Here is a 24,169-nt window from a genome sequence, read left to right as displayed (position 1 = left end):
TCTTTTTTGCGAGCACTCCCCTCTTACCTCTTTTGTGATGTCGTAAACTATAATAGCTGCTGCAGACCCTCTGTAGTACATTGGTGCTAGAGCACGGAACTGTAAATAATGAAGAGCATGGTAGAAAATGTAGTCAGTTGCACATAAAAGACCACAAAGGGTGACCGGAGCAGTCAGTCTAGGGAGAAATAAATGCTCTGTGATGTTATATTATGAGCCCTTCTAATCACCATACACAAATGAGGAAGCAGAGGTGGTTTGCCACTGCCTTCCTCTCCAGTCTTCCTTGGTGATCTCCCATCCAAGTACCAAACCTGCTTAGCTTCCAAAAATCTGATGAGATCAGGCTACACCATGATGCCTTCCTTCCAGACATTTTGATAGGATATATATAATGTCATTAGAGGTATATAGGGCAGCAAGGGCAGAGCTGTTTGAAGAAATAAGAGGGTGGTGGAACTGGAGGAGAAACTGTTGCAGACTGGGGTGTGTGAGAGACATAAGTGCAAAGTACCTATTCTCTACAATATCAGAGGAGCATGCCGAATATATTAGGTGCTTTGGAACACAGGCGTGATAATGCTGCTGCAGTTGTCTTGTTTGTGGGCTTCCTAGAGGCACCTGGTTGGCCACTATGTGAACAGACTGCTGGACTTGATGAGCCTTGGTCTGATCTAGCAAGGCCTTTCTTAAATTCTTATGTTAAATTCTTTTCTCCTCTAATGATGAGTACTTTGGATACATTTTGTTTGACCAAAACCAATTTTGAAAAGTATATCAATTAGAAATTTTCTAACAGAGTGGTTCCTCAGTGGAACAGGCTTCCTCGAGAGGTGATAAGCTCTCCTTCCCTGGAGGTTTTTAAGCAGAGGCTAGATGGCCATCTGTCAGCAATGCTGATTCTATGACCTTAGGCAGATCATGACAGGGAGGGCATCTTGGCCATCTTCTGGGCATGGAGTAGGGGGTCACTGGGAGTGTGGGGGGCAGGTAGTTGTGAATTTCCTGCATTGTGCAGGGGGTTGGACTAGATGACCTTGGTGGTCACTTCCAACTCTATGATTCTAGAACACCTGAATTTAAAAACATACAGTATTTGGATTTTAGCTTTACTAATAGACCTCACCAGCTCACTCTGCTCACCAACTCCTATCTTGCTGCACTCACAATACTGTTTTATAAGGGCTCTGCCCCCACATACAGCCAGTGTGGTGTAGTGGTTAAGAGTGTCGGACTAAGATCTGGGAGACCTGGGTTCGAATTTCCACTCATGCCTTGGAAGCTGATTGGGTAACCTGGGGCCTGTCACACTCCCTCAGCCTAACTCATCTCACAGGTCACGACGGGCAGCCGTGTTAGTCTGTCACTAGCAGTAGAAAAGAGTAGGAGTCCAGTAGCACCTTACAGGGCTGTTGTGAGGATAAAACAGAGGAGAGGAGAACTATGTAAGATGGTTTGGGTCCCCACTGGGGAGAAAGGCAGGGCACAAATCAATCAATCAGTACTCCGCAGGCTAACCCCAGAAGTGGTGTTTGGCCACTGTGAGGGAATCAAAAACCCCATGTATATATTTGTAGTTGTAAATAGCCATGTATGTGTATTAGAATGAATTTAATGTCAGGTTGTGTAAGGAAAAACATAACAATCATGCAAATTAAGGAATTGTAAAGTTAACCCATCAAAGAAAATGGAGGGGAAAATAGAGCTGTGATATTGGTCTTTAGTTGGATAAGAAAAGAACCAATCAGGCAGCAGGGACGTAGCAATCTGGGTGACCCTTTTAGCAGGCTTGGATAAGAGCCAATCAAAAGGTAGAGGTTTCAATCCTCTTTCAATCTATAAGTAGACTGAGCGCTCAGACACAAGGAGACACAGAAACTCAAAAGGGAGACTCAAACGCAGACTCAGAGGAAGAGTTCTGGAGGCCTTCCAAAGACAGAGCTGAAATCTAGACACCGACAGCAGAGAAATCCCTTACGACGTGGAAGGTGCCTGAAGACGCTGTAGACCAGGCAGGGCAGAACAGCTGTGGAGATTGTTAGGCTCCAGCAGCCTGACTACAGCCAGTGTCAAAGGAGTCCATGAAGGGAGCTGCTACTTTGGAGAGCAGGGAAGAGGAGATTCCGCTCCCCCTGAGAACGCAGGTAGAAAAGCCTCAGAATATTGTTAAGTTTGAAATTAACAAGGACAGTTCTTCAGGTTTCTATTGTTTTTATTATGTTGCTGTTACGTATTAAATAATACTGTTTTGTTTGGATCTGAAAAGAGTTTTTTTTTTTTAACTTGGGGAGCAAGTTTACCAACCCCAAGATCCTGACAGCCACATTTTTCTCCTATAAGAATAAATACTTTCAATGAAGTTGCTCCCTCTAGAGTATTATTCCAACAAGTATTATTCCCCAAGCAGACCTCTTGATTTACAAATTGTCTGAAGGTCTGTTATGTAAACAAGGGGTTAAATTCCACCCTCCCCATCTGTGCTGCCTCCACATTCCCAACTTCCTACATCCGGGCCCAGATTACCTCCAGAAACCTTAACCCTGCTTGCAATTGGCAATGGTTATAGATTTACTTCATTTCTACCCCACTTCTGTGATGAGTTACGCCTGCAACAGAAGGAGCAGATGCCTCCTTTCATTATTATAGATTGATGCGACGCTGACAGAAAGAAGGAGCCAAACTTCATAGCTACACTCATGTTGTTTTCAGACTCTGCAAGTCTGGTGACTAATAACAGAAGCAGTTTGACTGATATTGGCTGCTTACAAGAGCAAGCGGGGACAGAGTTCATTAATTCACTAATTCACCAGTTTGCTGAAAAAGCACAACATAGTGCAAGTCATTTTTCTAAGGAAATCTGGTTCCATCAGAAAGAAACTGTTGTACAACAGTGACATACAGGGTTGCTAGACCTCCTAGTGGGGAATACCTTGCCTCTAGCTGGTGCTTCCCACAACCGCTTAGAGTGGTGGCAGAAGAAAAATAAAATTTAATGCCCACTGGCTGATGGTGTGATGTCACTTCTGGAAAAACTCGTAAGTTACACTACACCTTTATTAAGAATTGGTTGAAAGTCTAGGGATTGCCAAAAACTATGGTTTTACCATAGAAAGGAACTGACATCACTTCTGGGGTTTCTTGGAAGTGATGTCACACTGTCAATAGCCATCCCCTCAAGTCACACATAATTACTCAGTAACCCCTGTGGGACAGGGACGGCTGGAGGGGGGAATAACCACTCCATGTCCTTGGCCTGGTCATCCACTCTTCCCTCTTCTACTTGGTGAAAAATAGGGGGAGCAATTAAAAACTGGGTGTAATTCTAGAACAGGCAGCTATAGCTGCCACCAAATCACAATGCCTGCACTGTCTGGTCATCCCCCCTCCCCGGCCCAAGCATTCCCACAGGGGTGTGTGGCTGGGACATTTGAATGGTCATTCAAAAATCACCTGGGGTCCCCCCCCCCGGAACAATCAGTAGCCAGCGTGGTGTAGTGGTTAACAGCGGTGGTTTGGCATGGTGATTTGGAGCGGTCGACTCTGATCTGGGGAACCGGGTTTGATTCCCAACTCCTCCACAAGAGTGGGGGACTCTAATCTGGTGAACTGGGTTGGTTTCCCCATTCCTACACATGAAGCCTGCTGGGTGACCTTGGGCTAGTCACAGCTCTCTTAGAGCTCTCTCAGCCCCACCTATCTCACAAGGTGTCTGTTGGGGGAGGGGAAGGGAAGGTGATGGTAAGCCTGTTTGATTTTTCTTTAAGTGGTAGAGAAAGTTGACATATAAAAACCAACTCTTCTTCTACTAGTGGACTATGAAATTTCCACATTTGGGCTAAGCAGGCCTTTTTCAATACAGTTTCCCTCTAATTTGAGGGGCTCCATTTGCATGACAGGAGCTTCACTTCCCACCCTTCATTCACTTCCCAGCTGATCAGAAAGGGGATGTGCTGGTGTGAAGGACAGGAACGGGCCAGCAGAACGGGGGGAGGGGCTCCTTGGGTCTCCATGCCTGGTGGGGACCTAGAATGCCAAGGGCCTCTCATGGCTACCTGGGAGACATTGGAGCACTCTCACACAGCAGGGGAAACCCACAGTGGCACCAGGATGTGCTTCCTTGTTCCAAGCTCGCCTGACCAGGACCTGAGTCGCTGTAGTCGGAATGGATTGGGGACCCCAAGACCGCCTGCAAGCACAAGATGTTTCTGACAATACAGTTTCTGGAGAGTCAGCCCTTTCCAAGGAAGGAAGAGAGGCAACTGTCCCAATCGGACATCTGGGGAACAGTGTGCCTTGTGTGCTATATGTGTCCCCTTGCCCCTTTTGAGGAGATGGCCCTCTTTGCGCCGTATGACCTGCTTGGGGTCTCCGCAGGAGGGTGACTGCTGGGGCCTTTGCAAACTCTTGCAGCTGCCCAGTTACTGAGGGCAGGGTTCAGTCCCTTTAAGGAAAATTGCCACAAACACAAAGCCTCCATCCCGGGCCACACCCATTCCCACCACAAGTGCAGGGCTAGACCCCTGGAGCTACCGGCCCCGGATTGGTTCTGCCTGCCTGTCACGGCTTAGCCGTCACAACCAAACACCTGGTTGGTATGCTACAGCGCAGTTGCTGGGGACACTGACGTGGTTGCAGCCTCAGAAACCCAGCTACACAGTCTTTTTCCTGCAGGCCGGTTACTAACCAAACCCTTCAGGGGGCAGACAAGTGGCACCATGGTTACACCAGCAGCCAGCCGTGACAGAGCGGGCACCCCTTAGGATTGCACAGTCCGTGTGGTTCAGAAAAAGTTTTGGTTTGATAGTAAGCATCGCGTATTTCAATCCCCCCACAAAAATTTTCCATTTTTTTCTGGGGAACCCCTCCCACAATAGCTTCACAATTTTGAGAAATTTAAATCTCTATACTTTCTTTTATTGGTGATGAAATGCAGGATTCCTAGGCCCCCTGCCTTACAGCACCCCTGTGCTGCCTGCGTACAGGAAGACCACAGTGCTTATTCAGTGCTGAGTAAGTATCATGTTACTTCCATTGCAAAAGCCCAGTTTTATGTCTTAAGTAAAAATAGAAAAGAGGATCCTGTCTTTTCTCTCAAAGTATTCCACACTCTAATAGAGAGAGATTTCAGGCACATGCAGACAGATAAGTATATATATTTAAATCAACTGGATCCTAAAGCCAGGGTTCTACAATTTAAGATTAAACTGAAAATTGTCACAGCATTACATGACTATCCTCTGTGCTAACTAGCTATCAGCCTAATGGAGAATGATGCTCACCTACCAAATTCCTGGGGGGAAAAATTCTGGGTGTCAGGAGCAGGCCATGAGGTCAGTTCGTGGTTGTGCTTCCAGGCGTTGTTTTGCTATTCTGTCCAAGGCCAGTCCATGCCCCGTGTTTAGTCTTCATAGATTCCCATACTGTGGGAATCGCCAAGTACTCCTTCCTGCCTCTGGGAGGGGGGTTGCCTGGGTTACCAGTTATCTCCTTTTGCTTTTCCATATATGTCATGTACCTTGCCTTTGCCCCTTACTAGTGTCCTTTTGAATATGGCTTCTGAAACCTGTCGATGATAACCAATAAAACTGCTTTCGTGGATTTGCCGTCTGCTAGAATCTGTTTATGGTTTGCCACAGGGCTAGAGCTCACACTGGGGCAAAGTCACCCTATACCTGGAATATCTCAGAAAAGGAAGCAATATTCCAGAGTGACATTAAGTGGAAAGGTGGGAAACTGGCTTACAATCATCTTCCCTTCCTCTCCCCACAACAGACACCCTGTAAGATAGGTGGGGCTGAGAGAGCTCTAAGAGCTGTGGCTAGCCCAAGGTAACCCAGCTGGCTTCATGTGTAGAAGTGGGGAAACCAACCCGGTTCATCAGATTAGCCTCCGCAGCTCATATGGAGAAGTGGGGATTCAAATCCGGCTCTCCAGATTAGAGCCCACTGCTCCAAACCACCGCTCTTAACCATTACACCACGCTGGCTCTCAACAGCAGCACTCTTGTCTGCTGTATAAACAGATTATGAACAGTATAATCAGATCCAGGAAAACATTGATACATTCAATTTTTGGAATTTGATAAAGAGCGAATTAATTTAAATTAAATGAAAGATACTTACTCAAATATAAATATTAGTATTCCCTGCATACCCCGAATAACTTGAGAACTCATTATGAGTAGCTTAAAAATGTCATCTAGAAGTGGCTATGGAACATTAAAGAACAGCTCTAAAAATCAGGAAACATACTAGAAAGAAGGATACAGCAATCTTTATTTTGGTGAATTACACCATTAACACATTATGAGCAAAGTTAGTCACGCTGACCAATAAAAAACAACATCTTATGTACTTACTCGTTCTTGTCCTGCTGTATCCCATATTAGGAATTTATGCAATTCGTTCTGATACTGCACTGTCTTGGTCATAAAAGATGCCCTGAAAAGTATTTAGTACAAGAATGCATCACAAAACACCTTCTAAACACCAGACACCAAAACTGAGAGCTTTTCCGAAACATATATTATTTTTCAGGTTATTTTTATTTAGTACTTTTTTATCCTACCCTTCCTCCAAGGAACTCAAGTTAATTTCTGTATAAAGACCTTGCAAAAAATCCAAACACATATGACTTTTCACACACTAGCTTTTGATGTGGTTTTATAATGGTGGAAGATTTCAAATTGTATTTCCCATATCCAGTAGAAGGGAGAACACCTGAAGTTTATCAAGGTGGGAAGACAGCGTTATGCAGCTAGGATCCAATTGTTTCCATCACTAGACTACCTGTATACATGCAGGCCCGCAATACAGGCAAAGAGAACCCCCCCCCCCGAGCTGATTCCGTTCAGGAAAACAGAATGTAGGGAGGTGAAGTCCCTCCCCCACACCACAGTCTTGATCCAAATTGGGGATCCATGCACTTCAGAAATGAATTTCACAGGGCCATTTGCAGCTTCCATCTGACTGCAAGCCCTTCATGGCAGTCATGTGTCAAACACAACGTCTAGTGTGGCCCAGGGCTTAGAAGAAGAGTTGATTTTTATATGCTGATTTTCTCTACCTTTTAAGGAGAATCAAACTGGCTTACAGTCTCCTTCCCTTCCTCTCCCCACAACAGACACGTTGTGAGGCAGGTAAGGCTGAGAGAGCTCGACGAGAACTGTGACTAGCCCAAGGTCACCCAGCAGGCTTCATGTTTAGGAGTGGGGAAACCAACCCGGTCCACCAGATTAGCGTCTGCTGCTCATGAAGAGGAGTGGGGAATCAAACCCAGTTCTCCAGATTACAGTCCACCACTCTTAAACACTACACCACGCTGGCTCAAGAAGAAAGCGGAACACCCCCCCTTTGGATCACTAGTGCCATAAATACATAAAGCTGCCATAAAGCAGTGCCATACTGTAAAAGAAAACAGCTTCATGCTCACACCGTAAAAGTAAGAGTACAGTTTTTCCCCAGTAGCAGGAAGAGGGAGCTCTCTTTCTGCCAGGCAGGAAAGACTACACAGTTCATCCACATTAAGATTAATGTTATTAACCAAACAGCTCTTAAAACGCTGGGCTGCATTCCAGAGACCAATACAACACTTAAACACTGGGAAAGCTAATTTTGTCAATTGTGAATCTGGCCAGCATCATTGCTCTCTGGGCCTTTTTTGAAATATCACATAATTTTCCTTTTAGTCAAACCGGGCACAGGCACAGTAAATGGTTGCCTGTGCTCAGTTACACAAACGGCTTCGTACTCAACGAGCAGTAACCTTTTCTATGCAGTCTACCTACGTTGAATCAAATGAGTAATGTGTCAAATGACACACAACCTGAAGTGAAAATAGCTCCCACCCGGGCTTCTGGTCACCAATATCAGGTCACAGAGAACAATGTGTTGAACTCTGTTTTCTTAAGAAAAAGGTGCTCAGCATTCTTTACTGCAGGGGTGTCAAACATAAAGCTCGAGGGCCGGATCCGGCCCCTTGAGGGCTTTTATCCGGCCCGCAAGCCAGCCACCCCCCTTCTCAAAACTGGGCTGGGGAAGCCTGGCCCAACCAAGTGACATTTGTGTCATATCCGGCCCTCATAAAAATACAGTTTGACACCCCTGCTTTACTGACTTGAAAGCATTTGGAAAAAACAAGTCTGATTCAATTGACTAGCTACAATTAAACAAAAACAACAAACGGGAAGAAACTAAAAGTGACAACTCTCGAGGAATCGGTTCTTGCTGTCGATGAAAGCCAACGCACGTTTATTCAGATCCTGTTGCAACGCTAATGGCTGCTAGTCAGGGGATAACTTTGGAACTGAACCTAGTCCCAGCTTCATGCTTGAATATGGAATTGCTAGATGGCCTCACTTTCTTAACCTGAGAACTAAGAAACTCACAGTGCATTCCTAAGGTCAAATACTCCAGTCTAAGCCCATTCATTTCAATGGGCTTAGACTGGAGTAACTCTCCTTAGGAATGCACTGTCAGAGTGCTGTTACAAGAAACAGCAGCTAGCGACAGCATGTAATAGTACCAGAATACAGACAACTGCAAAACATTTAAATGTCCTTCAATATAGACAGCGGATGCTTTAAAAAACTGGATATACCAGGGGATAAGGTGGGAACTTTTTACATGTAATCTTCCATGTGTTGCCAACCTCCCGGGTTGCCAACCTCCCGGTACCAGCTGGAGATCTCCTGCTGTTACAACATATCTCCTGCCAATAGAGATCAAATGGCCGCTTCGGCAATTGAACTCTATGGTCTTGAAGTCCCTCCCCAAACCCCGCCCACCTCAGGCTCCACTCCCAAAATCTCCAGGTATTTCCCAACCCAGAGCTGGCAACTCTTCTACCACTGAGCCACAGCCCTTCCCCTAACGATAAAGTATTTGGGAAGACCATTGCCAAGGACAAAATGGCTACCATAATGCTGTGAAGTTTTCTGGAATGCTGGGAGATCCTTCTAGCAGCCCTCCTGCCCCTCAACCTGAATTACCTTCACCATATTAATATATAAAATTACAAATCAAAGCAGTTAGGAATAACAATATCCCTCATGTGCACCCATAGGGCATCAGGGAAGTAATTTTGTTGCCAAGTACATGATTTTGCTATATACAAAATTTTTTCACGTTTCAGGAAGTTTACCACAATGTGTTCTCACAAGACTGTATGCACTGGAAACACAAACTCACAGGTTAGAAAGAACAAGGTGTGTATAATGGAAGATCCATCCAAATGACATCATCTAGTGTTCCTAACAATATGTTCTTTCATCAGCCACTTGGTGGACTGGCAGGGGAGGGCAGGTAACCACCCACAATGCTGTGGCGTTGCTTCTGGTGTGAACTGGAAGAGTGCCACCCCATGCGATGATGTCACTTCTGGATTGCACCAGAAATGACCTCACTGACAAGACACCCCCCAATGCCCGTAGGTCTCCCACTAGTTGCCAGCTTTGGGCTGGTAACCCTAGGCTTCAGCTATCTGTGGAAGGTGGGGGAGGGGCTGTGGATCAGTGGTAGAGCATCTGCTTGGCATGCAGAAGGTCCCAGGTTCAATCGCCAGCTAAAGAGACTACGCAAGTAGGTGATGTGAAAGATCTCTGCCTGAGACCCTGGAGAGCTGCTGCCGGTCAAAGTAGGCAATACTGAGGTGGACCAAGGGTCTGATTCAGTATAAGGAAGCTTCATGTATTCAAGTTCCTAATCCTCCCCCAGCCATAAAAGCCAACTTAAGGCCAGCACATACGTCCAGCAGAGCTGCTAACTTTCCTAATCATCACCTTCAGCACACCTGTAATCATACGGTAGAAGCAACCTATGATTAAAAATGCCTCTGTGCTAGGGCTGCCATTGTCCTGCCAGGGGCGGGGATCCCCTGCCCCTAGCTCTCGCTTCCTGCTGCCATTCAGAGCAGCGGTGGTAAAAATATAAACTAAAAAAATGGCCATCAGGTTCAGGGTGCCCCCCTGTACCTCCACCCCCCAATCTGTGCACCTGAATAGGTGATAACAGCAATTCTTGCAACTACTGGAGCACTTTTTGGAGCCACTGGAATAATGGGCATTACCATAGTTACTAGGGTTGCCAGGTCCCTCTTCACCATCGGGAGGAGGTTTTGGGGGAGTAGCCTGAAGAGGGTAAGATTTGGGGAGGGACTGCAATGCCATAGAGTCCAATTGCCAAAGTGGCCATTTTCTCCAGGTGAACTGATCTCTATCGGCTGGAGATCAGTTGTAATAGCAGGAGATCTCCAGCTAGTAGCTGGGGGTTGGCAACCCTAATAGTTACACATATCTGTTTATTTGTGGTCTGAACTGGACCCATCCTTGAAATCTTGTGGAGGAAGGGCATGAAGACTTAAAACAATTGCATGAAAGAAATTTGGCAGCATCACCCAGTGTATGAATTGGGCTTTAGATTTACTTAAGTCTCTTGCAGGTATAAGAATGTTTGTGCTGGCAAGTAATAGAAAAGAGAAGGAAACTGTTCATTGTTCTTGCACTCATGCTCACTATTTGCATCAAAGTTATTCTCAGCCAAAAGAGAGGTGATCCTCAGTATGTTGCCAATGAAATTTTTTTTAAGTATTCTCAGCTATCACTAAATGGACAGAACGGGCTGAAACTTAAACAAAATGAAACTGAAAGCAAAGCTATGAGTAGAACGGACATTTGGAGTACATCCTTCCTAGCTGGTTTAAGCTTTAACATGAAATGCAAACTGAGTTTTAAACAATAATGCATGCAAATTAACAGGTGAATCCATAAGCTCCTTATACAAAGTACTCAGTTTTTGGAAACAATTTTCCTAATGCTCTGAAATTGCTGTTTAATACATCAAATTTAAAGAGTATTACTTGGTACAATTTTCTTCCACACAAGTCAGACATCTTCAAACGTTGCTGTTTGAATCTCAGATTTCAGATTTATGTTACTTAAAACACTTCTGTGCTGCCTTTGAACCCACGTAGGGTCTTTCAAGGCAGGATTAGGATTAAATTTGGGTATTCTGAATCATCACTTGACCAACTTTCTTAAGCAAGCGTGAAAAATGCTAGGCACTTCCCACTTCCACCCTGGTGGGTTTCCCCTGTGAGTGGAGTGTAGCTTGGATTCCTCAGTCTCCTTGGAAGCAAACCAGACATGGATAGGTGAGTGACACCTGAAGAAAAGGGGTATATTCTCCTCCATCATGTCAATGGTCAAGGCAACAAATCTGGCACGAAAGAAGACAAAGGCCAGACTCTAAAAAGTAAAGTTTGACACATTACAGCTTCCATTCTCAGAGGTAAGCTAGATACCAAAAGAATGCTGACTGGATTGCACTGGTGCAAGTATAGATACGGCAGATGTCCCAGTCCAAATACCCCCTTTTTTGGTAGAAGTCTTAACTATTAAGTTTTATTCATTTGGTTCTTATAGGTTATCCGGGCTGTGTGACCGTGGTCTTGGTTTTTTCTTTCCTGACGTTTCGCCAGCAGCTGTGGCAGGCATCTTCAGAGGAGCAACACTGAAGGACAGTGTCTCTCCTTCAATGTTACTCCTCTGAAGATGCCTGCCACAGCTGCTGGCGAAACGTCAGGAAAGAAAAAACCAAGATCACGGTCACACAGCCCGGATAACCTACAAGAACCAATGAACTCGGACAGTGAAAGCCTTCAACAATATTTATTCATTTATTATTAATTTATTGAGAGCCAGCGTGGTATAGTGGCTAAGAGCTGTGGTTTGGAGTGGTGGACTCTGATCTGGAGAACTGGGTTTGATTCCCCACTCCTCCACATGAGCGGCGGAGGCTAATCTGCTGAACAGACTTGGTTTCCCCACCCCTACACATGAAGCCAGCTGGGTGACCTTGGGCTCATCACATTCCTCAGCCTCACCTACCTTACAGGGTGTCTGTTGTGGGGAGGGGAAGGGAAGGTGACTGTAAACCGGTTTGATTCTTCCTTAAGTGGTAGGGAAAGTCGGCATATAAAAACCAACTCTACTACCATTTACAAAATTTGTACCCCACTTTTCTGCCCTTTAAAGGGCCACCAAGGTGGCTAACAATTAAAAATGTAAATGTTAAAATCACATTGTACAGCTATTAAAATCAACCTTCACAAAACACATCATTAAAACAACCACAACAGAGTTAAAATACATACAAAGCACAAAAAGCAACAATTAAAATATCCGTTAGGAAGAAGGGAATGAGAAATGAAACAAAGAAGTCTGCACCCACTAGCAGAAAATGTAACAGGAGACAGATGAATCTCCCTGGGGAGAGAGTTCCAGAGCTTCAGTGCCCTGACTGAGAAGGCCCTCTCCCAGGTTGCCACCCACCTAATCTCAGGAGGTGGGGACCCCTGAACTAGGGCCTCCAAAGATGACCGTATTGGCCAGGCAGGCTCATAAGGAAGTAGGCAGACCTTCAGGTATTTACAGTGGGTAAGGAAACAAACTTCCCAGCTTCCCCGTTTCAAAGTTATTGTTCTCTTTAGGTGATGAGCCTTGGTAGGGAACAGCTTCTATGAAAGCAAACAAATGGTTCTGTTATCATAACATAGGCTTTGCAAATCCCAGGGGCCAGGCTGCCATAAAGCCTAGAATTTTCATTGCGGCCCGTCATATTTTCAGCTATGATTTTATTGTAGCGTAGCTCAATAGAAGTACAAAGTTTATTAATCATTTCAAGTAGTAATCTTTTTGATGCCTGACAAAAACATATGCGCACGAAGTTCTTGTCATTACTTCTTTACAATTCAGTGGTGATAGATAATAGCTCCAATATTCAATTGAACTGAGCTTTTTAAGGTAGTAAATGAAATCAGGTACACACCCAAAACTGCCTTATTCTAAATCAGACCATCAAGATCAGCACTGTCCACTCAGGCAGTGGCTGGCCAGGGTCTCTGGCAGAGGTCTTTCACATCACCTCCTACCTGGTCCTTTTAACTGGAGATGCCAGGGATTGAACTTAGAACTTTTTGCATGCAAAGCAAGGCTCTTCCACTGAGAAACAGCCCTTCCCCTCGAAAAACCAGGGAGGTTAGCAGTAGAAAAGAGCAAGAATCCTGTAGTTCCTAAAGACTAACAAAATTTCTGGCAGGGTATGAGCTTTCGTAAGTGACAGCTCACTTCTTCAGATACCTGAAATTTTGTTAGTCTTTAAGGTGCTACTGGACTCTTGCTCTTTTCTACTGCTACAGACAGACTAACACAGCTACCCATGTGGAAGTTAGGTTTAGTGTTAGAAGAGTTGGTTTTTATATGCCAACTTTCTCTACCACTTAAGGAAGAATCAACCAGGTGGGACTGAGAAAGCTCTAACAGAACTGTGACTAGCCCAGCTGGCTTCATGTGCAGGAGTGGGGAAACGAACCCAGTTCACCAGATTAGAGTCCGCTGCTCCTAACCACTACACCACGCTGGTTAGACGTTATAGGGGCTTTTGTGTTGATAACCAGGGTTACCCTGGTTTGTTTATATACTACAACACATTTTTTCATAGCTTTAATAAAATTATAATAGTTTAGGATTAGGCTTTGTGGTAGAAATATTTAGAAAACATAGAACTCTGAAAGCTGAAAAAATGAGCCTGCCTCCTACATTTTGGGGCTGGCTCCTAAAGCCAAAGAAAATTTGTCAAGGCTTGCCTTAACAGTATTCTACCCAATGGTTAAAACAAATAGGGTCACATAAATATAAGGACTGCCCTTCTGGTTTAGAGTAATGATCTCCATAGGTCAGAAGCATTCCATCTGTCAGCAGCCAGCCAGCCAGTGCAAGGAGGACAATATCCATCCAACTCCCCCCACCCCAACTAGACAGAAGTATCACTAACACAGAGATTAAGTTTGTGGCCACCAATGGTTACAGGACACTGAGAAGCTTAGCCTCAGTCAGTGCAGCTAATCCCATTAAAGAATCATATGCTAATGGCCGTCACTGCACGCGATGGTAATCAGCTTCCCAAGCTATTGCTGCATCTTATTAACCAGCACTGGCTTCTGATTGCTTTTAATCTGCGACTTGTCATTAATTTTTTTTATGTGTGTGTTTGTGTATTTGTATTCTGAGATAGCTAATGAGATTTTAAACTTTCTCTATAGCTCTTAATAACAAAGTTATAGAAAAGGGAACAATATAGCCATACACAGAGTTACTCCCGTCTTCTCCTGGTGATTACACTGTTCATTTCTACTGTCACCCTTCAATGTTAGTAGTAGTAGATATGACATAATCTTCCCCCTGGAGAATTCTGACAAGAGGTGTAAGGGCTGGGAGGAAAAAAATTGGGAGGGGGAGAGATCCTTTCCTCTGGACTTAAAAATTCTGATGGAAAAACTTGGACAATTGGGGATACAGCCTATGAAATATTTGTTTGAATGGTAAAATGCATTTAAATAAAATGTTTCACTCCCAATGTGTAGCATGAAAATTTGTATGCAAAACAACCTACAGCATTAAATAATGATAATTCTTTGCTATACTATCAATATACAAAATACATTTTCAAAGATAGGGTTTGACACTCTAGTTAAATTAGAGCCACTGTTTATACTAATTATTGTATTAATTAACAGCAAACATCTCCCTTAACCATAATTAAGGTTGGAGATCTGATTCTAGAATGGGGAGGGAGTTCACGCTCCCCGCGACTAGCTCCTGATTTCTCAATCATGGCCAAGATGAAGACACAACAACCGCACAATCCCTCCTTGATTTCTAGTTTCCTGCTTGCTTGTTGGGTAAAAGAGAGACACAGTTTTCACAAATTTTAATTTCTACACCCATGTTACACTTACACATGAAAACGTTTTACATACAACATTCTCAGGTGCTTAACAAACTTGGGTAAAACATTTCTTCAAGTTCCTCACCCAATTGTTGGATTGATGTTGGGATCAAAACTGTCTTCTACAAAGCGCCATACAATGCTTGATTTGCCGACACCAGTGTCCTGAAAAAGAAAAAGAAATCAATTTTGAAATTATTATTCAGTGTGTGGTATGTGTGTGTGTGTGGGGGGGGGAGAGGTGGCAACTATCATAATATCCTTTTAATAAAACTGATAATCTCTCTCCTCAGCTTTAAGACAAATAATGCTATTCAGGGCTGTGGGGAGATGACTTGTGTCCATACAAAATCTGAGCAGCTGGGAGAGAGACAAAGGAGGAGCTTAGAGACAGGTCAGTGAAAGTTTTATTGTAAAGTTTGTGTTTTCCTCAGTGGCTGGGGAGCAGTAGTTGAGGTTGCTGTGTGTGTGAGTGAGTGCCTGTAGCCTGCTGGAGGGGGGTTTCTGACTGGTTCTCTTTGTTGTTTTATCTAGCTGTAGCTGGCTGAAGGTAATTGCTGTGCGGTTGATTGCTGAGGGGTGGGGCTGAGAGTATTTAAACAGGCTCTGCTTGCCACAGGCGCGAGCCGATCAAAGCGGAATGGCTGGTGAGAGAGTGGAGGCAGTGACGTGTAAGGTTTGCGGAATGTTTGTTTTCCTACCCGAGGGTAACTGCAATTACTCATGCAGTAAGTGTAAGTTGGTGGCTCTACTGGAAGAGAAAATAAGGGGACTTGAGGTACGCTTGTCTACACTGCAGAGTATAAAAGAGGGGGAGGAGTTCATGGACCAAACTCTTGAAAACCTCTTGGGAGGGCAAGAGGAGGGCCAAATAACTCAGTGTAGGGAGGGGGACCCACCTCAGGAGAAGAATGTTACCCGCAGAAATAGGAAAGTCAGGAGACATTATGTTTCTCTGCTGCTTAACAATCGGTTTCAAAACCTCCCTATAGATGCTGAGCCTAGATCACTGGAACAAAGGTTCAGTGCCCAGTCTTCTCTGGTCTCTCAAGTCCCTGTGGATGACAGGACTCAAACTTCTGCTCCCTAACGTAGGAATAGGCAAGTGTTGGTTATTGGGGATTCCCTACTGTGAGGGGTAGAGGGTAAAGTGTGTCGACCGGACTTGTTGTCTCGAGAGGCGTGTTGTCTGCCGGGAGCGCATATCCGGGATGTGACGGAAAGTCTGGATAGAGTTGTTAGACCCACAGATTATTCCTTCCTTCTTATTCATGTGGGAACAAACGATACTGCCTGGCACAGCCCAGAAAGTATTAAAAGGGACTATACAGCTTTGGGTAAAAACGTGAAGAAACTGGGAGCACAGGTTGTGTTTTCGTCGGTTCTTCCTGTAGTAGGCCGTGGATTGGGAAGAGAATGAAAAATTCTGGAAATAAATGAGTGGCTGCTTCGATGGTGTCACCAGGAAAGGTTTGGTTTTTTGGACCATGGCTTACGCTACCTGGATAATGCTCTTCTATCGGGAGATGGTTTGCACCTCTCAAAGTTGGGTAAAAATGTGTTTGGCCACAGCCTTGCAAGCCTGATAAGGAGGGCTTTAAACTAAATCTTCAGGGGAGCGAGACGTAAATTTAAAGCCTCAAGTGAGAACAATAACTGCAAATATAGATATAAACGATTTGCAGAGGGTAGCACATACGCAAGGAAAGACAGTTCAAAAATGTAACAATTGGAGGGAGAAAATCTTAAATAAGCTGCCAAGAAGAAGGACCGGTGGTCTAAGGTGTCTCTACACTAATGCACAGAGCATAGGAAATAAGCAAGATGAACTAGAACTTTTAATAGCAAAAAGTAAATATGATATAATAGGCATTACGGAAACCTGGTGGGATGAGTCTCATGACCAGAATGTATTAATTGAAGGGCATAACCTATTTTGGAGAAATAGACCAAATCAGAAGGGGGGAGGGGTAGCATTATACGTTAGGGATGATTACACCCGAGAGGAGATCCAGGACTTAAACGCTGGAACCCAGCTTGAAACCATCTGGGTAAAAATTAAGGGAGAGAAAAATAGTGATGTCATTGTGGGGGTATAATATAGATCCCCAAGCCAAACTGAAGAGTTAGATGATGCTTTCCTGGAACCGATGTCCAAACATTAAAAAAAGAAAGATGTAGTAGTAATGGGAGATTTCAATTATCCTGACATCTGTTAGAAGGCTCCCTCTATGACAGTGGTGGCGAACCTATGGCATGCGTGCCAGAGGGAGACCTCAGAGCCCTCTCTGTGGGCACGCCCACCGTCGCCCCAGCACAGAGTTCGCCTGAGTTCATTACTAGAAAGCCAGAGGGATGCGGGGCCGGGCTGCTCCCCTCCCCCTCTCCACGCGTGCCTCAGGGCAATTCTCACATCACCCGCCCCTCTGCCCAGCAGCCCAATGGGAGCGCTTCCTCCCTCCCCTGTCACATGCGGAAGGTCAGCTCACATGCCGGGAAGCTCACATGTGGCGTGAGGGTGCGGCGCGGACGGCTGCCTGTTGAGTCTGTGGCGAAGGTGATTCCTGTGGTGGGGTTGGAGAGGAGCTAGGTTGGAGGGGAGCATAGCTCACAGCGTGTTGGCACTTTGCGATAAATAAGTGGGTTTTGGGTTGCAGTTTGGGAACTCGCTCTCTAAAAGGTTCGCCATCACTGCTGTATGACTTCCATAGTACAGATAGCCAGTGTGGAAGAAAATGTTTAATCCGAACCTCAACAGCAAGTATTTATATACGGATAGCTAAACAAAGAAGATTTTTCTCCACGTATTTCTTGCAAGAGTTCTCTGACCTCAACATTTCATATTCAGTGGTGCCAATCTCTGACACTCTAAGGATCAACAAATGACAACCACTAGGTTAATTCCAAACACCCAAAGGGTTGCCAATCTAGAGATAAAAAAGTAGCAAAGAGGAAATACCAGCTATGGCAATGGCTCCCCACACGACCAGTGGAGAATGCTAATCTGGTGAACTGGATTTGTTTCCCCACTGCTACACATGAAGCCAGCTGGGTGACCTTGAGCTAGTCACTCTCTCAGCCTCACCTACCTCACAGGGTGTCTGTTGCGGGGAGGGGAAGGGAAGGTGATTGTAAGCCAGTTTGAATCTTCCTTAAGTGGTAGAGAAAGCTGGCATATAAAAACCAACTCTTCTTCTTCTAAATATTCTGTTGTGCAAACTGACTCAGAGGAGGGAGAGATCTGGTGCCATTACAAAGTGGGCACTATAAAGTTATAAGGGCTTCACAGCTATGCAGTATACCTGCTCAGGCGTTGTTGGGCATCTTCACCACTCTTGACAGAAAGCCTGTCATTAAGACAGTGAAGCAGGACTACCCACAGACATGGTAGGAGTTTCTGCATATTGAAGGTACACTCAGAAATATCAGCTTTATTTTTTTTAAAAAAAACTGCACCCAAAAAGTGACCCAATGAACACCGAGGATACTTGTCCTGCAGAAGGCATTACCATTTTCCTGTGGGTGTGTGCGTCAAGTTTGCTTCTTCAAGCCCGTAACAGTTTATATTTTCTTGGAAGGGGTCATGAAGTGAACACTGTCAGAAAACCCTAACGCCTACCCATCGAAGTTTTGCCTAACTGTTTAAAGAGCTTTCATAATATAACTATCTATCCTCAACTAAACAGTCATCCATTTGGCAAACTTTGATACCCCTAAACCCTTTTAGAAAACATCTGTTAAAAACAAAACTTTTCAAGTTATTCAACCTATTCAAAGTTAATGTGTAAACCTTTTAAAGCAGTGGCAAATAGTGCAATCCTAAAGAGAGTTACTTTAGTCTAAGCCCATTCATTTCAATGAGCTTAGACTGGAGTAACCCTGTATAGGATTGCACTGAAAGAATGGGAAGGTGTGATGCCATTGAACAACAAATGCACTTGTAAAACGATTCAGGTATCTGTAAAATACAGGAAGAAATGCCCTCACATGCCTCCATTTACAGCAGGGATGTCAAACATAAGGCCCACAGGCTGAATCCCCCTTGAGAGCTCTTACCCAGCCTGCGAGCCAGCCACTCCCCATTCCTGATCTGGGCTGGTGAGGCATGGCCTGGCCCAACCTGACCAAGTGACATTTAAGTCATATCTTGCCGTCGTGACAGTTGAGTTAGACACCCCTGATTTACAGCATATTGTTTGTGGAAGATATCCTATGGATTCTCTGGATTCTTGTTATAACCCCAGTGTCCACCTTAACATCTGGCTGCCATGGTGTGCTGCAGGTCAGACTTGGACCTGGGATAGCCAGGTGCAAATCCCCCTCTACCACCCAAGTGGTGTAGCTTTGGGTCAGTGACTCATTCTAACCCACCTCACAGGGCTGTTGTTGGGAGGAAAAATGGAGGAGGGGACAGCAATCTTGTAAACTGCTTTTGGAAGAAAAGTGGAACATAAATAGCTGAATATATACATATGCTTACTTTGGAACAAGCCTCACTGATAATCAATGGGATTATTTCAAAGACCATGTTCAAAATATTCAACCATAAGTAAGTGTGTGCTTGTGAGTGTGTCTATATACACACTTCGGAACAAGCCCCACTGATAATCAATGGGATGTCAAAGAACATAGTCAAAATATTCTGCCATAATTATACATGTGTGATATATGGCAAATATTACCCAACAACTAGACTCTGTTTGTGGACTATGTATGGACACAAGAGTCAGAGATCTTAAGTCATCATTCATTCCACATCACTGAATAAGAGGCAGTGTGGTGTACAGTAGAGTGTCAGGTTAGGATAAGGGAGACCCAGGCTCAAATCCACACACTGCCATGGAAGCTGGTGGGGACCTTGACTCAGTTACTCATTCTCAGCCTAACATACCTCAAAAAGTTGTTGTTATGAAGACAAAATGCAGGAGGGGAAGGCTATGCTGTGAGATAGTTTGGGTCCTCATTGGGGAGAAAAGGTGGGTGTAGATATCAAAATTAATAAATAAAATGGTTGTTTTGAATAATACAGTGATGCCTCCGTGCTTTCACATAATGTATATCACAGTGGCATTTGCAGGTACATCTCACCAGAAACACTCATTTTGTTGCCAAAAGGTATGTTGGTGACAAACCCTCCAGATATGTAACAAACAACTTAAGGATGGAAACCAAAAGGTGTCAGACTAGTTGCTTATAACGATTCTTACTCATTCAGCCCCACCCTATTTAATTAAAGACTTTGCATGCTTCCCTTAACATACTTGGAAAAGCATTTATTGAATAGATATAAACAGAGCAGGTAAGGAATCCCAAAGTGAAACTTTCCTAATTTTGGACTGTTTCACTTTCATCCATGTCAAAAAGTTATGCTTTAAAGTACACCAAACAACCAATTTCTCCCTGGGTTGAACCTTTTGGCCTGCCTGGATGTTATGAAATTAAGTTTTAATTCTTCTATCGAAGTTTAGAAACTGACCCAAGTTTAAGAAGGTGGAGACCCTGTTTTTTTTGTAATCCCAACATTAACATTTTACTTAATAAAGGTGTTTCTCTCCAACCCTAATTCAGTATACCTATTCTTAATAACAGTTACTCTCCCATGTTTAAATGAAAGCCAAAGTAAGCACTCTGCCTTTATGAATATTTGGAAACCAGTTTGACAAATACCACCACAGAGTATCACGTGGATGTCAAAACTCTTGATATAAACCCAGATAGTTAAACTGAAGTATCTCGACACTGTTCTTCCAGACTTTTGCTCCAAATATTATGAGATGGATTTAAGGGAAAAGATGAACAAATATTAATCTCAGGGACTGCTTCTCCTCCTCCACTCCTACAGAATACCTATCCATCCCATAAGCAACCAGCCATAGAGGATGGCACCTTTCAGAAGAGAAGGAAATATACCTTTCAAGCATTGGCGTTCCTAAATGTTAGGGGAAACTATTTAGGTATGCCAAAAACTCTCCCAAGTTGGAATTCAGATTGGATTTCATTCCTCCATACACCGAGGTATGATTCTCTCCTCTTTCAGAAGCTTCCAAAATGTCAAGCCATAATTTAACAATCCAGTAAACAACCTGTAATCATTTGGACCCATGCATCAACAATGGCTCTAAAATAATTTGCAGCACAAAACAGAAAAAAACAAACGTTTCTTCCCAATGAAGGGGGGGGGGAACCATTTACAAGCCACAAAGCTTATTAATATTTCCACAAGGCAGGGCTCATTTCTGATTAACGTGAGCAAGTTCAGAATCTTGCCCCCACCCTCCAAAAAAAAAAAAAAAAAAAGCATCATACCAAAAACAGGAGAAAACCAAATCTTAAAATGTACAGCAATAGCTGTAGCCTGTAGGGAAAGGAAGAAGAGCTCTTCCCCCACCCACTCACCGAGCTTTCCCTAAAATCTGGTAACTCCACACTGAACCATAACAACGGGAGGGGGGGGTCGTTTTCTCCCCCCTCCCCTCCAAAGAAATAAAAAAGAAGCAATATTGCAAAGAAGCAATATTTGCAAAATATTGCAAAATATATGCCCTGACCTGGATGGCCCAGGCTAGCCTGATCTCGTCAGATCTCAGAAGCTAAGCAGGGTCGGCCCTGGTTAGGATGTGGATGGGAGACCACCAAGGAAGGCCAGGGTTGCTATGCAAAGGAATGCAATGGCAAACCACCTCTGTTAATCTCTTGCCATGAAACCCCCCAAAAAAGGGGTCGCCATAAGTCGGCACTTGACGGCACTTTACACACACACAATATTGCAAAGATTGACTGCGGGGAGGGTGTGTGTGGAAACGGGACACTCTTCCTCTGAAAGAAGAAGGGAGGGGGGGACAGCAGAGAAAAAGCTTTAAAACCTCAAAACCCTCTCTGTCAAAACTTTCCAACAGCCCCCAACCTCCCCCCCCCCCCATCGACTTACCCCGAGCAGGCAAACTTTGAGCTCCCTCAGAGCCATGGCCGGAGAGGAGCGGCGGCTTCTGCCTCCTTCCTCAAGGACCGCAGGCGCAGCCCGGCAGCACCATCACCGCCCCTCCCTGGAGAAAGGGAGCCCCCACTTTCCCTCTGGGCCAAGCGGAGTCTCCGAGAAGGGGGGCGAGAGACACCCCCCCTCCAAATATAAGCGCACACGACCCCTGCCCTCTCTCCCTCACCCCACAGCTCCCAGTCACAGGCCAACCCTCCCCTCGCGCCGCCTCAGAGCCGCCGCCATCTTGGACGGTCACCTGACCAGGCCTCTCCACTCCCCCTTTGGCGGTGACGCGACGTTGGGAGGGAAGGGAGGGGAGGCCTTTAAGTTTATATTCCGCCCCTTTTAACTATTATTATTATTATTATGCTTTTTGGGGGGGAAAGGGATACAAAGGCGGTTTCTGGAAGGGGGTCGGGCCTCGGTGCGGCCTTGCGGGGGGCGGGCGCGGCCGGTTCAGCGGCGGGTCAGGCCGGGCGGGCGGCGCCTCCTCCTCCTCCTCCTCCTCTCTCTCCACCCATGTCCCTTTCAAAATGGCTGGTGAGTGGCTTCCCCCCCCCCCCCCCTGCTCCTTTCGCTTTGACGGATGCGTGTTTCATCTCCCCGTTGCCGGCTTTTTAAAAAATAACACGGGGAGGGTTTTTTTTTTTTGCTTTTGTGTGTGTGTGTATGTGTCGTGTGAATTGTCTATCACGGGGTGCCCAGGCTTGGTGTAAAGGGTTGCTCGTGGATCTCTTGTTTGTTGTTGTGGTGGTAGAAAAGGGCAAGAGTCCAGTAGCACCTTAAAGACTGACAAAAATGTTTTCTGGTAGGGGATGAGCTTTCATAGCACCTTAAAGACTGACAAAAATGTTTTCTGGTAGGGGATGAGCTTTCGTGAGCCACAGCTTGCTGTCGTGAGCTTGCTGTGGCTCACGAAAGCTCATCCCCTACCAGAAAATATTTTTGTCAGTCTTTAAGGTGCTATGAAAGCTCATCCCCCACCAGAAAATATTTTTGTTACTCTTTAAGGTGCTACGAAAGCTCATCCCCTACCAGAAAATATTTTTGTCAGTCTTTAAGGTGCTACGAAAGCTCATCCCCTACCAGAAAATATTTTTGTCAGTCTTTAAGGTGCTACGAAAGCTCATCCCCTACCAGAAAATATTTTTGTTAGTCTTTAAGGTGCTATGAAAGCTCATCCCCTACCAGAAAATATTTTTGCCAGTCTTTAAGGTGCTATGAAAGCTCATCCCCTACCAGAAAATATTTTTGTCAGTCTTTAAGGTGCTACGAAAGCTCATCCCCTACCAGAAAATGTTTTTGTCAGTCTTTAAGGTGCTACGAAAGCTCATCCCCTACCAGAAAATATTTTTGTTAGTCTTTAAGGTGCTATGAAAGCTCATCCCCTACCAGAAAATATTTTTGCCAGTCTTTAAGGTGCTATGAAAGCTCATCCCCTACCAGAAAATGTTTTTGTTAGTCTTTAAGGTGCTACGAAAGCTCATCCCCTACCAGAAAATGTTTTTGTCAGTCTTTAAGGTGCTACTGGACTCTTGCACTTCTTCGAAGTGAGCTGTGGCTCACGAAAGCTCATCCCCTGCCAGAAAATATTTGTGTTCGTCTTGAAGGTGCTCCTGGACTCTTGCCCTTTTCTACTACTGCAGACAGACTAACACGGCGACCCACTGTGTGTTGTTATTGTGGTGGTGGTGATGTGTTTTTTTTTTTTTAAGAGAAATAATATCTGTCTCCTCTCCGACAAGAGCCTAGTGGAAAACCAACCCCCTGTGTCTTTTTTTCCCCTCCTCCTCCTTTTCTCTCTCTCTCTCTTTCCTTCCTTTTGTTTTTTTGTTTGTAGGGATCCCTTTGTATTTTGTGGATTTGCAGGATGACTTAGATGATTGTGAGTAACCGATTTAATTTTCTCCCCCCTCTCCAAGGTAGAAACGAAAGAGGTCTTTGTGTCGTTCCGTCATCACGTTTTTGTTTTGTTTTAAAGCGACGGGTTTTCCTCGTTCCTTATCTCTCCCCCCCACCTTGGGGGGTGGGGAAAATGGATTGTAAAGCAGGGTGCTTCTCACCCGCCCTTCCGTTGAAGGGAATTAATGAATTTTGGGGGGGAAAACCTGCATTTGAGAAATAGCGTAGATTGAGCAGAATATTGTTTGAACACCATGATTTCAATAACCATTGCTTGGAAGGAAACACTCTTCTACCAATTTAAAATTTGCTTCCAATGGGTAGACAATCTAACAGATCTGAGGTTTAGTCTGAAAACGTCAGGATTTCCGTTTTTATTTATTTTTTGGATGCTAGGGTCCTGTTATGTTTTGTTTTTTAATAGTCTTTGCAGGTTTTTATTTTAGTTTGCATTTAAATTTTAAATATACATGAGCATGCTAAAGTCCTGTTAGAAAATAAGAAGGGG

General features: G+C 44.6%; 2 protein-coding genes across 2 annotated transcripts in view; one reads left to right on the top strand and one right to left on the bottom strand.

The window, feature by feature from the left end:
* Positions 1 to 21,747, bottom strand: part of RAB22A (RAB22A, member RAS oncogene family) — a 28,630-nt gene extending 6,883 nt beyond the window's left edge. Inside the window, exons 1-4 of the mRNA XM_056844555.1 lie at positions 21,712 to 21,747; positions 14,869 to 14,948; positions 6,359 to 6,440; positions 28 to 99 (exon numbers count right to left, since the gene is read on the bottom strand). Coding sequence (XP_056700533.1) covers positions 28 to 99; positions 6,359 to 6,440; positions 14,869 to 14,948; positions 21,712 to 21,747 — 270 coding nt within the window. The remainder of the gene's footprint in view (positions 1 to 27; positions 100 to 6,358; positions 6,441 to 14,868; positions 14,949 to 21,711) is intronic.
* Positions 21,748 to 22,276: 529 nt separating this feature from the next.
* The window catches only part of LOC130473039 (serine/threonine-protein phosphatase 4 regulatory subunit 1-like), a 59,150-nt gene continuing 57,257 nt past the window's right edge, over positions 22,277 to 24,169 (top strand). The window contains exons 1-2 of the mRNA XM_056844557.1: positions 22,277 to 22,299; positions 23,600 to 23,644. Coding sequence (XP_056700535.1) covers positions 22,293 to 22,299; positions 23,600 to 23,644 — 52 coding nt within the window. The 5' untranslated portion in view covers positions 22,277 to 22,292. The remainder of the gene's footprint in view (positions 22,300 to 23,599; positions 23,645 to 24,169) is intronic.

This window comes from Euleptes europaea, chromosome 2 (genome assembly GCF_029931775.1).
Source record: "Euleptes europaea isolate rEulEur1 chromosome 2, rEulEur1.hap1, whole genome shotgun sequence".
In the NCBI taxonomy this organism is placed as follows: domain Eukaryota; kingdom Metazoa; phylum Chordata; class Lepidosauria; order Squamata; family Sphaerodactylidae; genus Euleptes; species Euleptes europaea.
The sequence above is the reverse complement of the archived record's forward strand: the minus strand, read 5'-3'. Positions and strand labels throughout refer to the sequence as shown.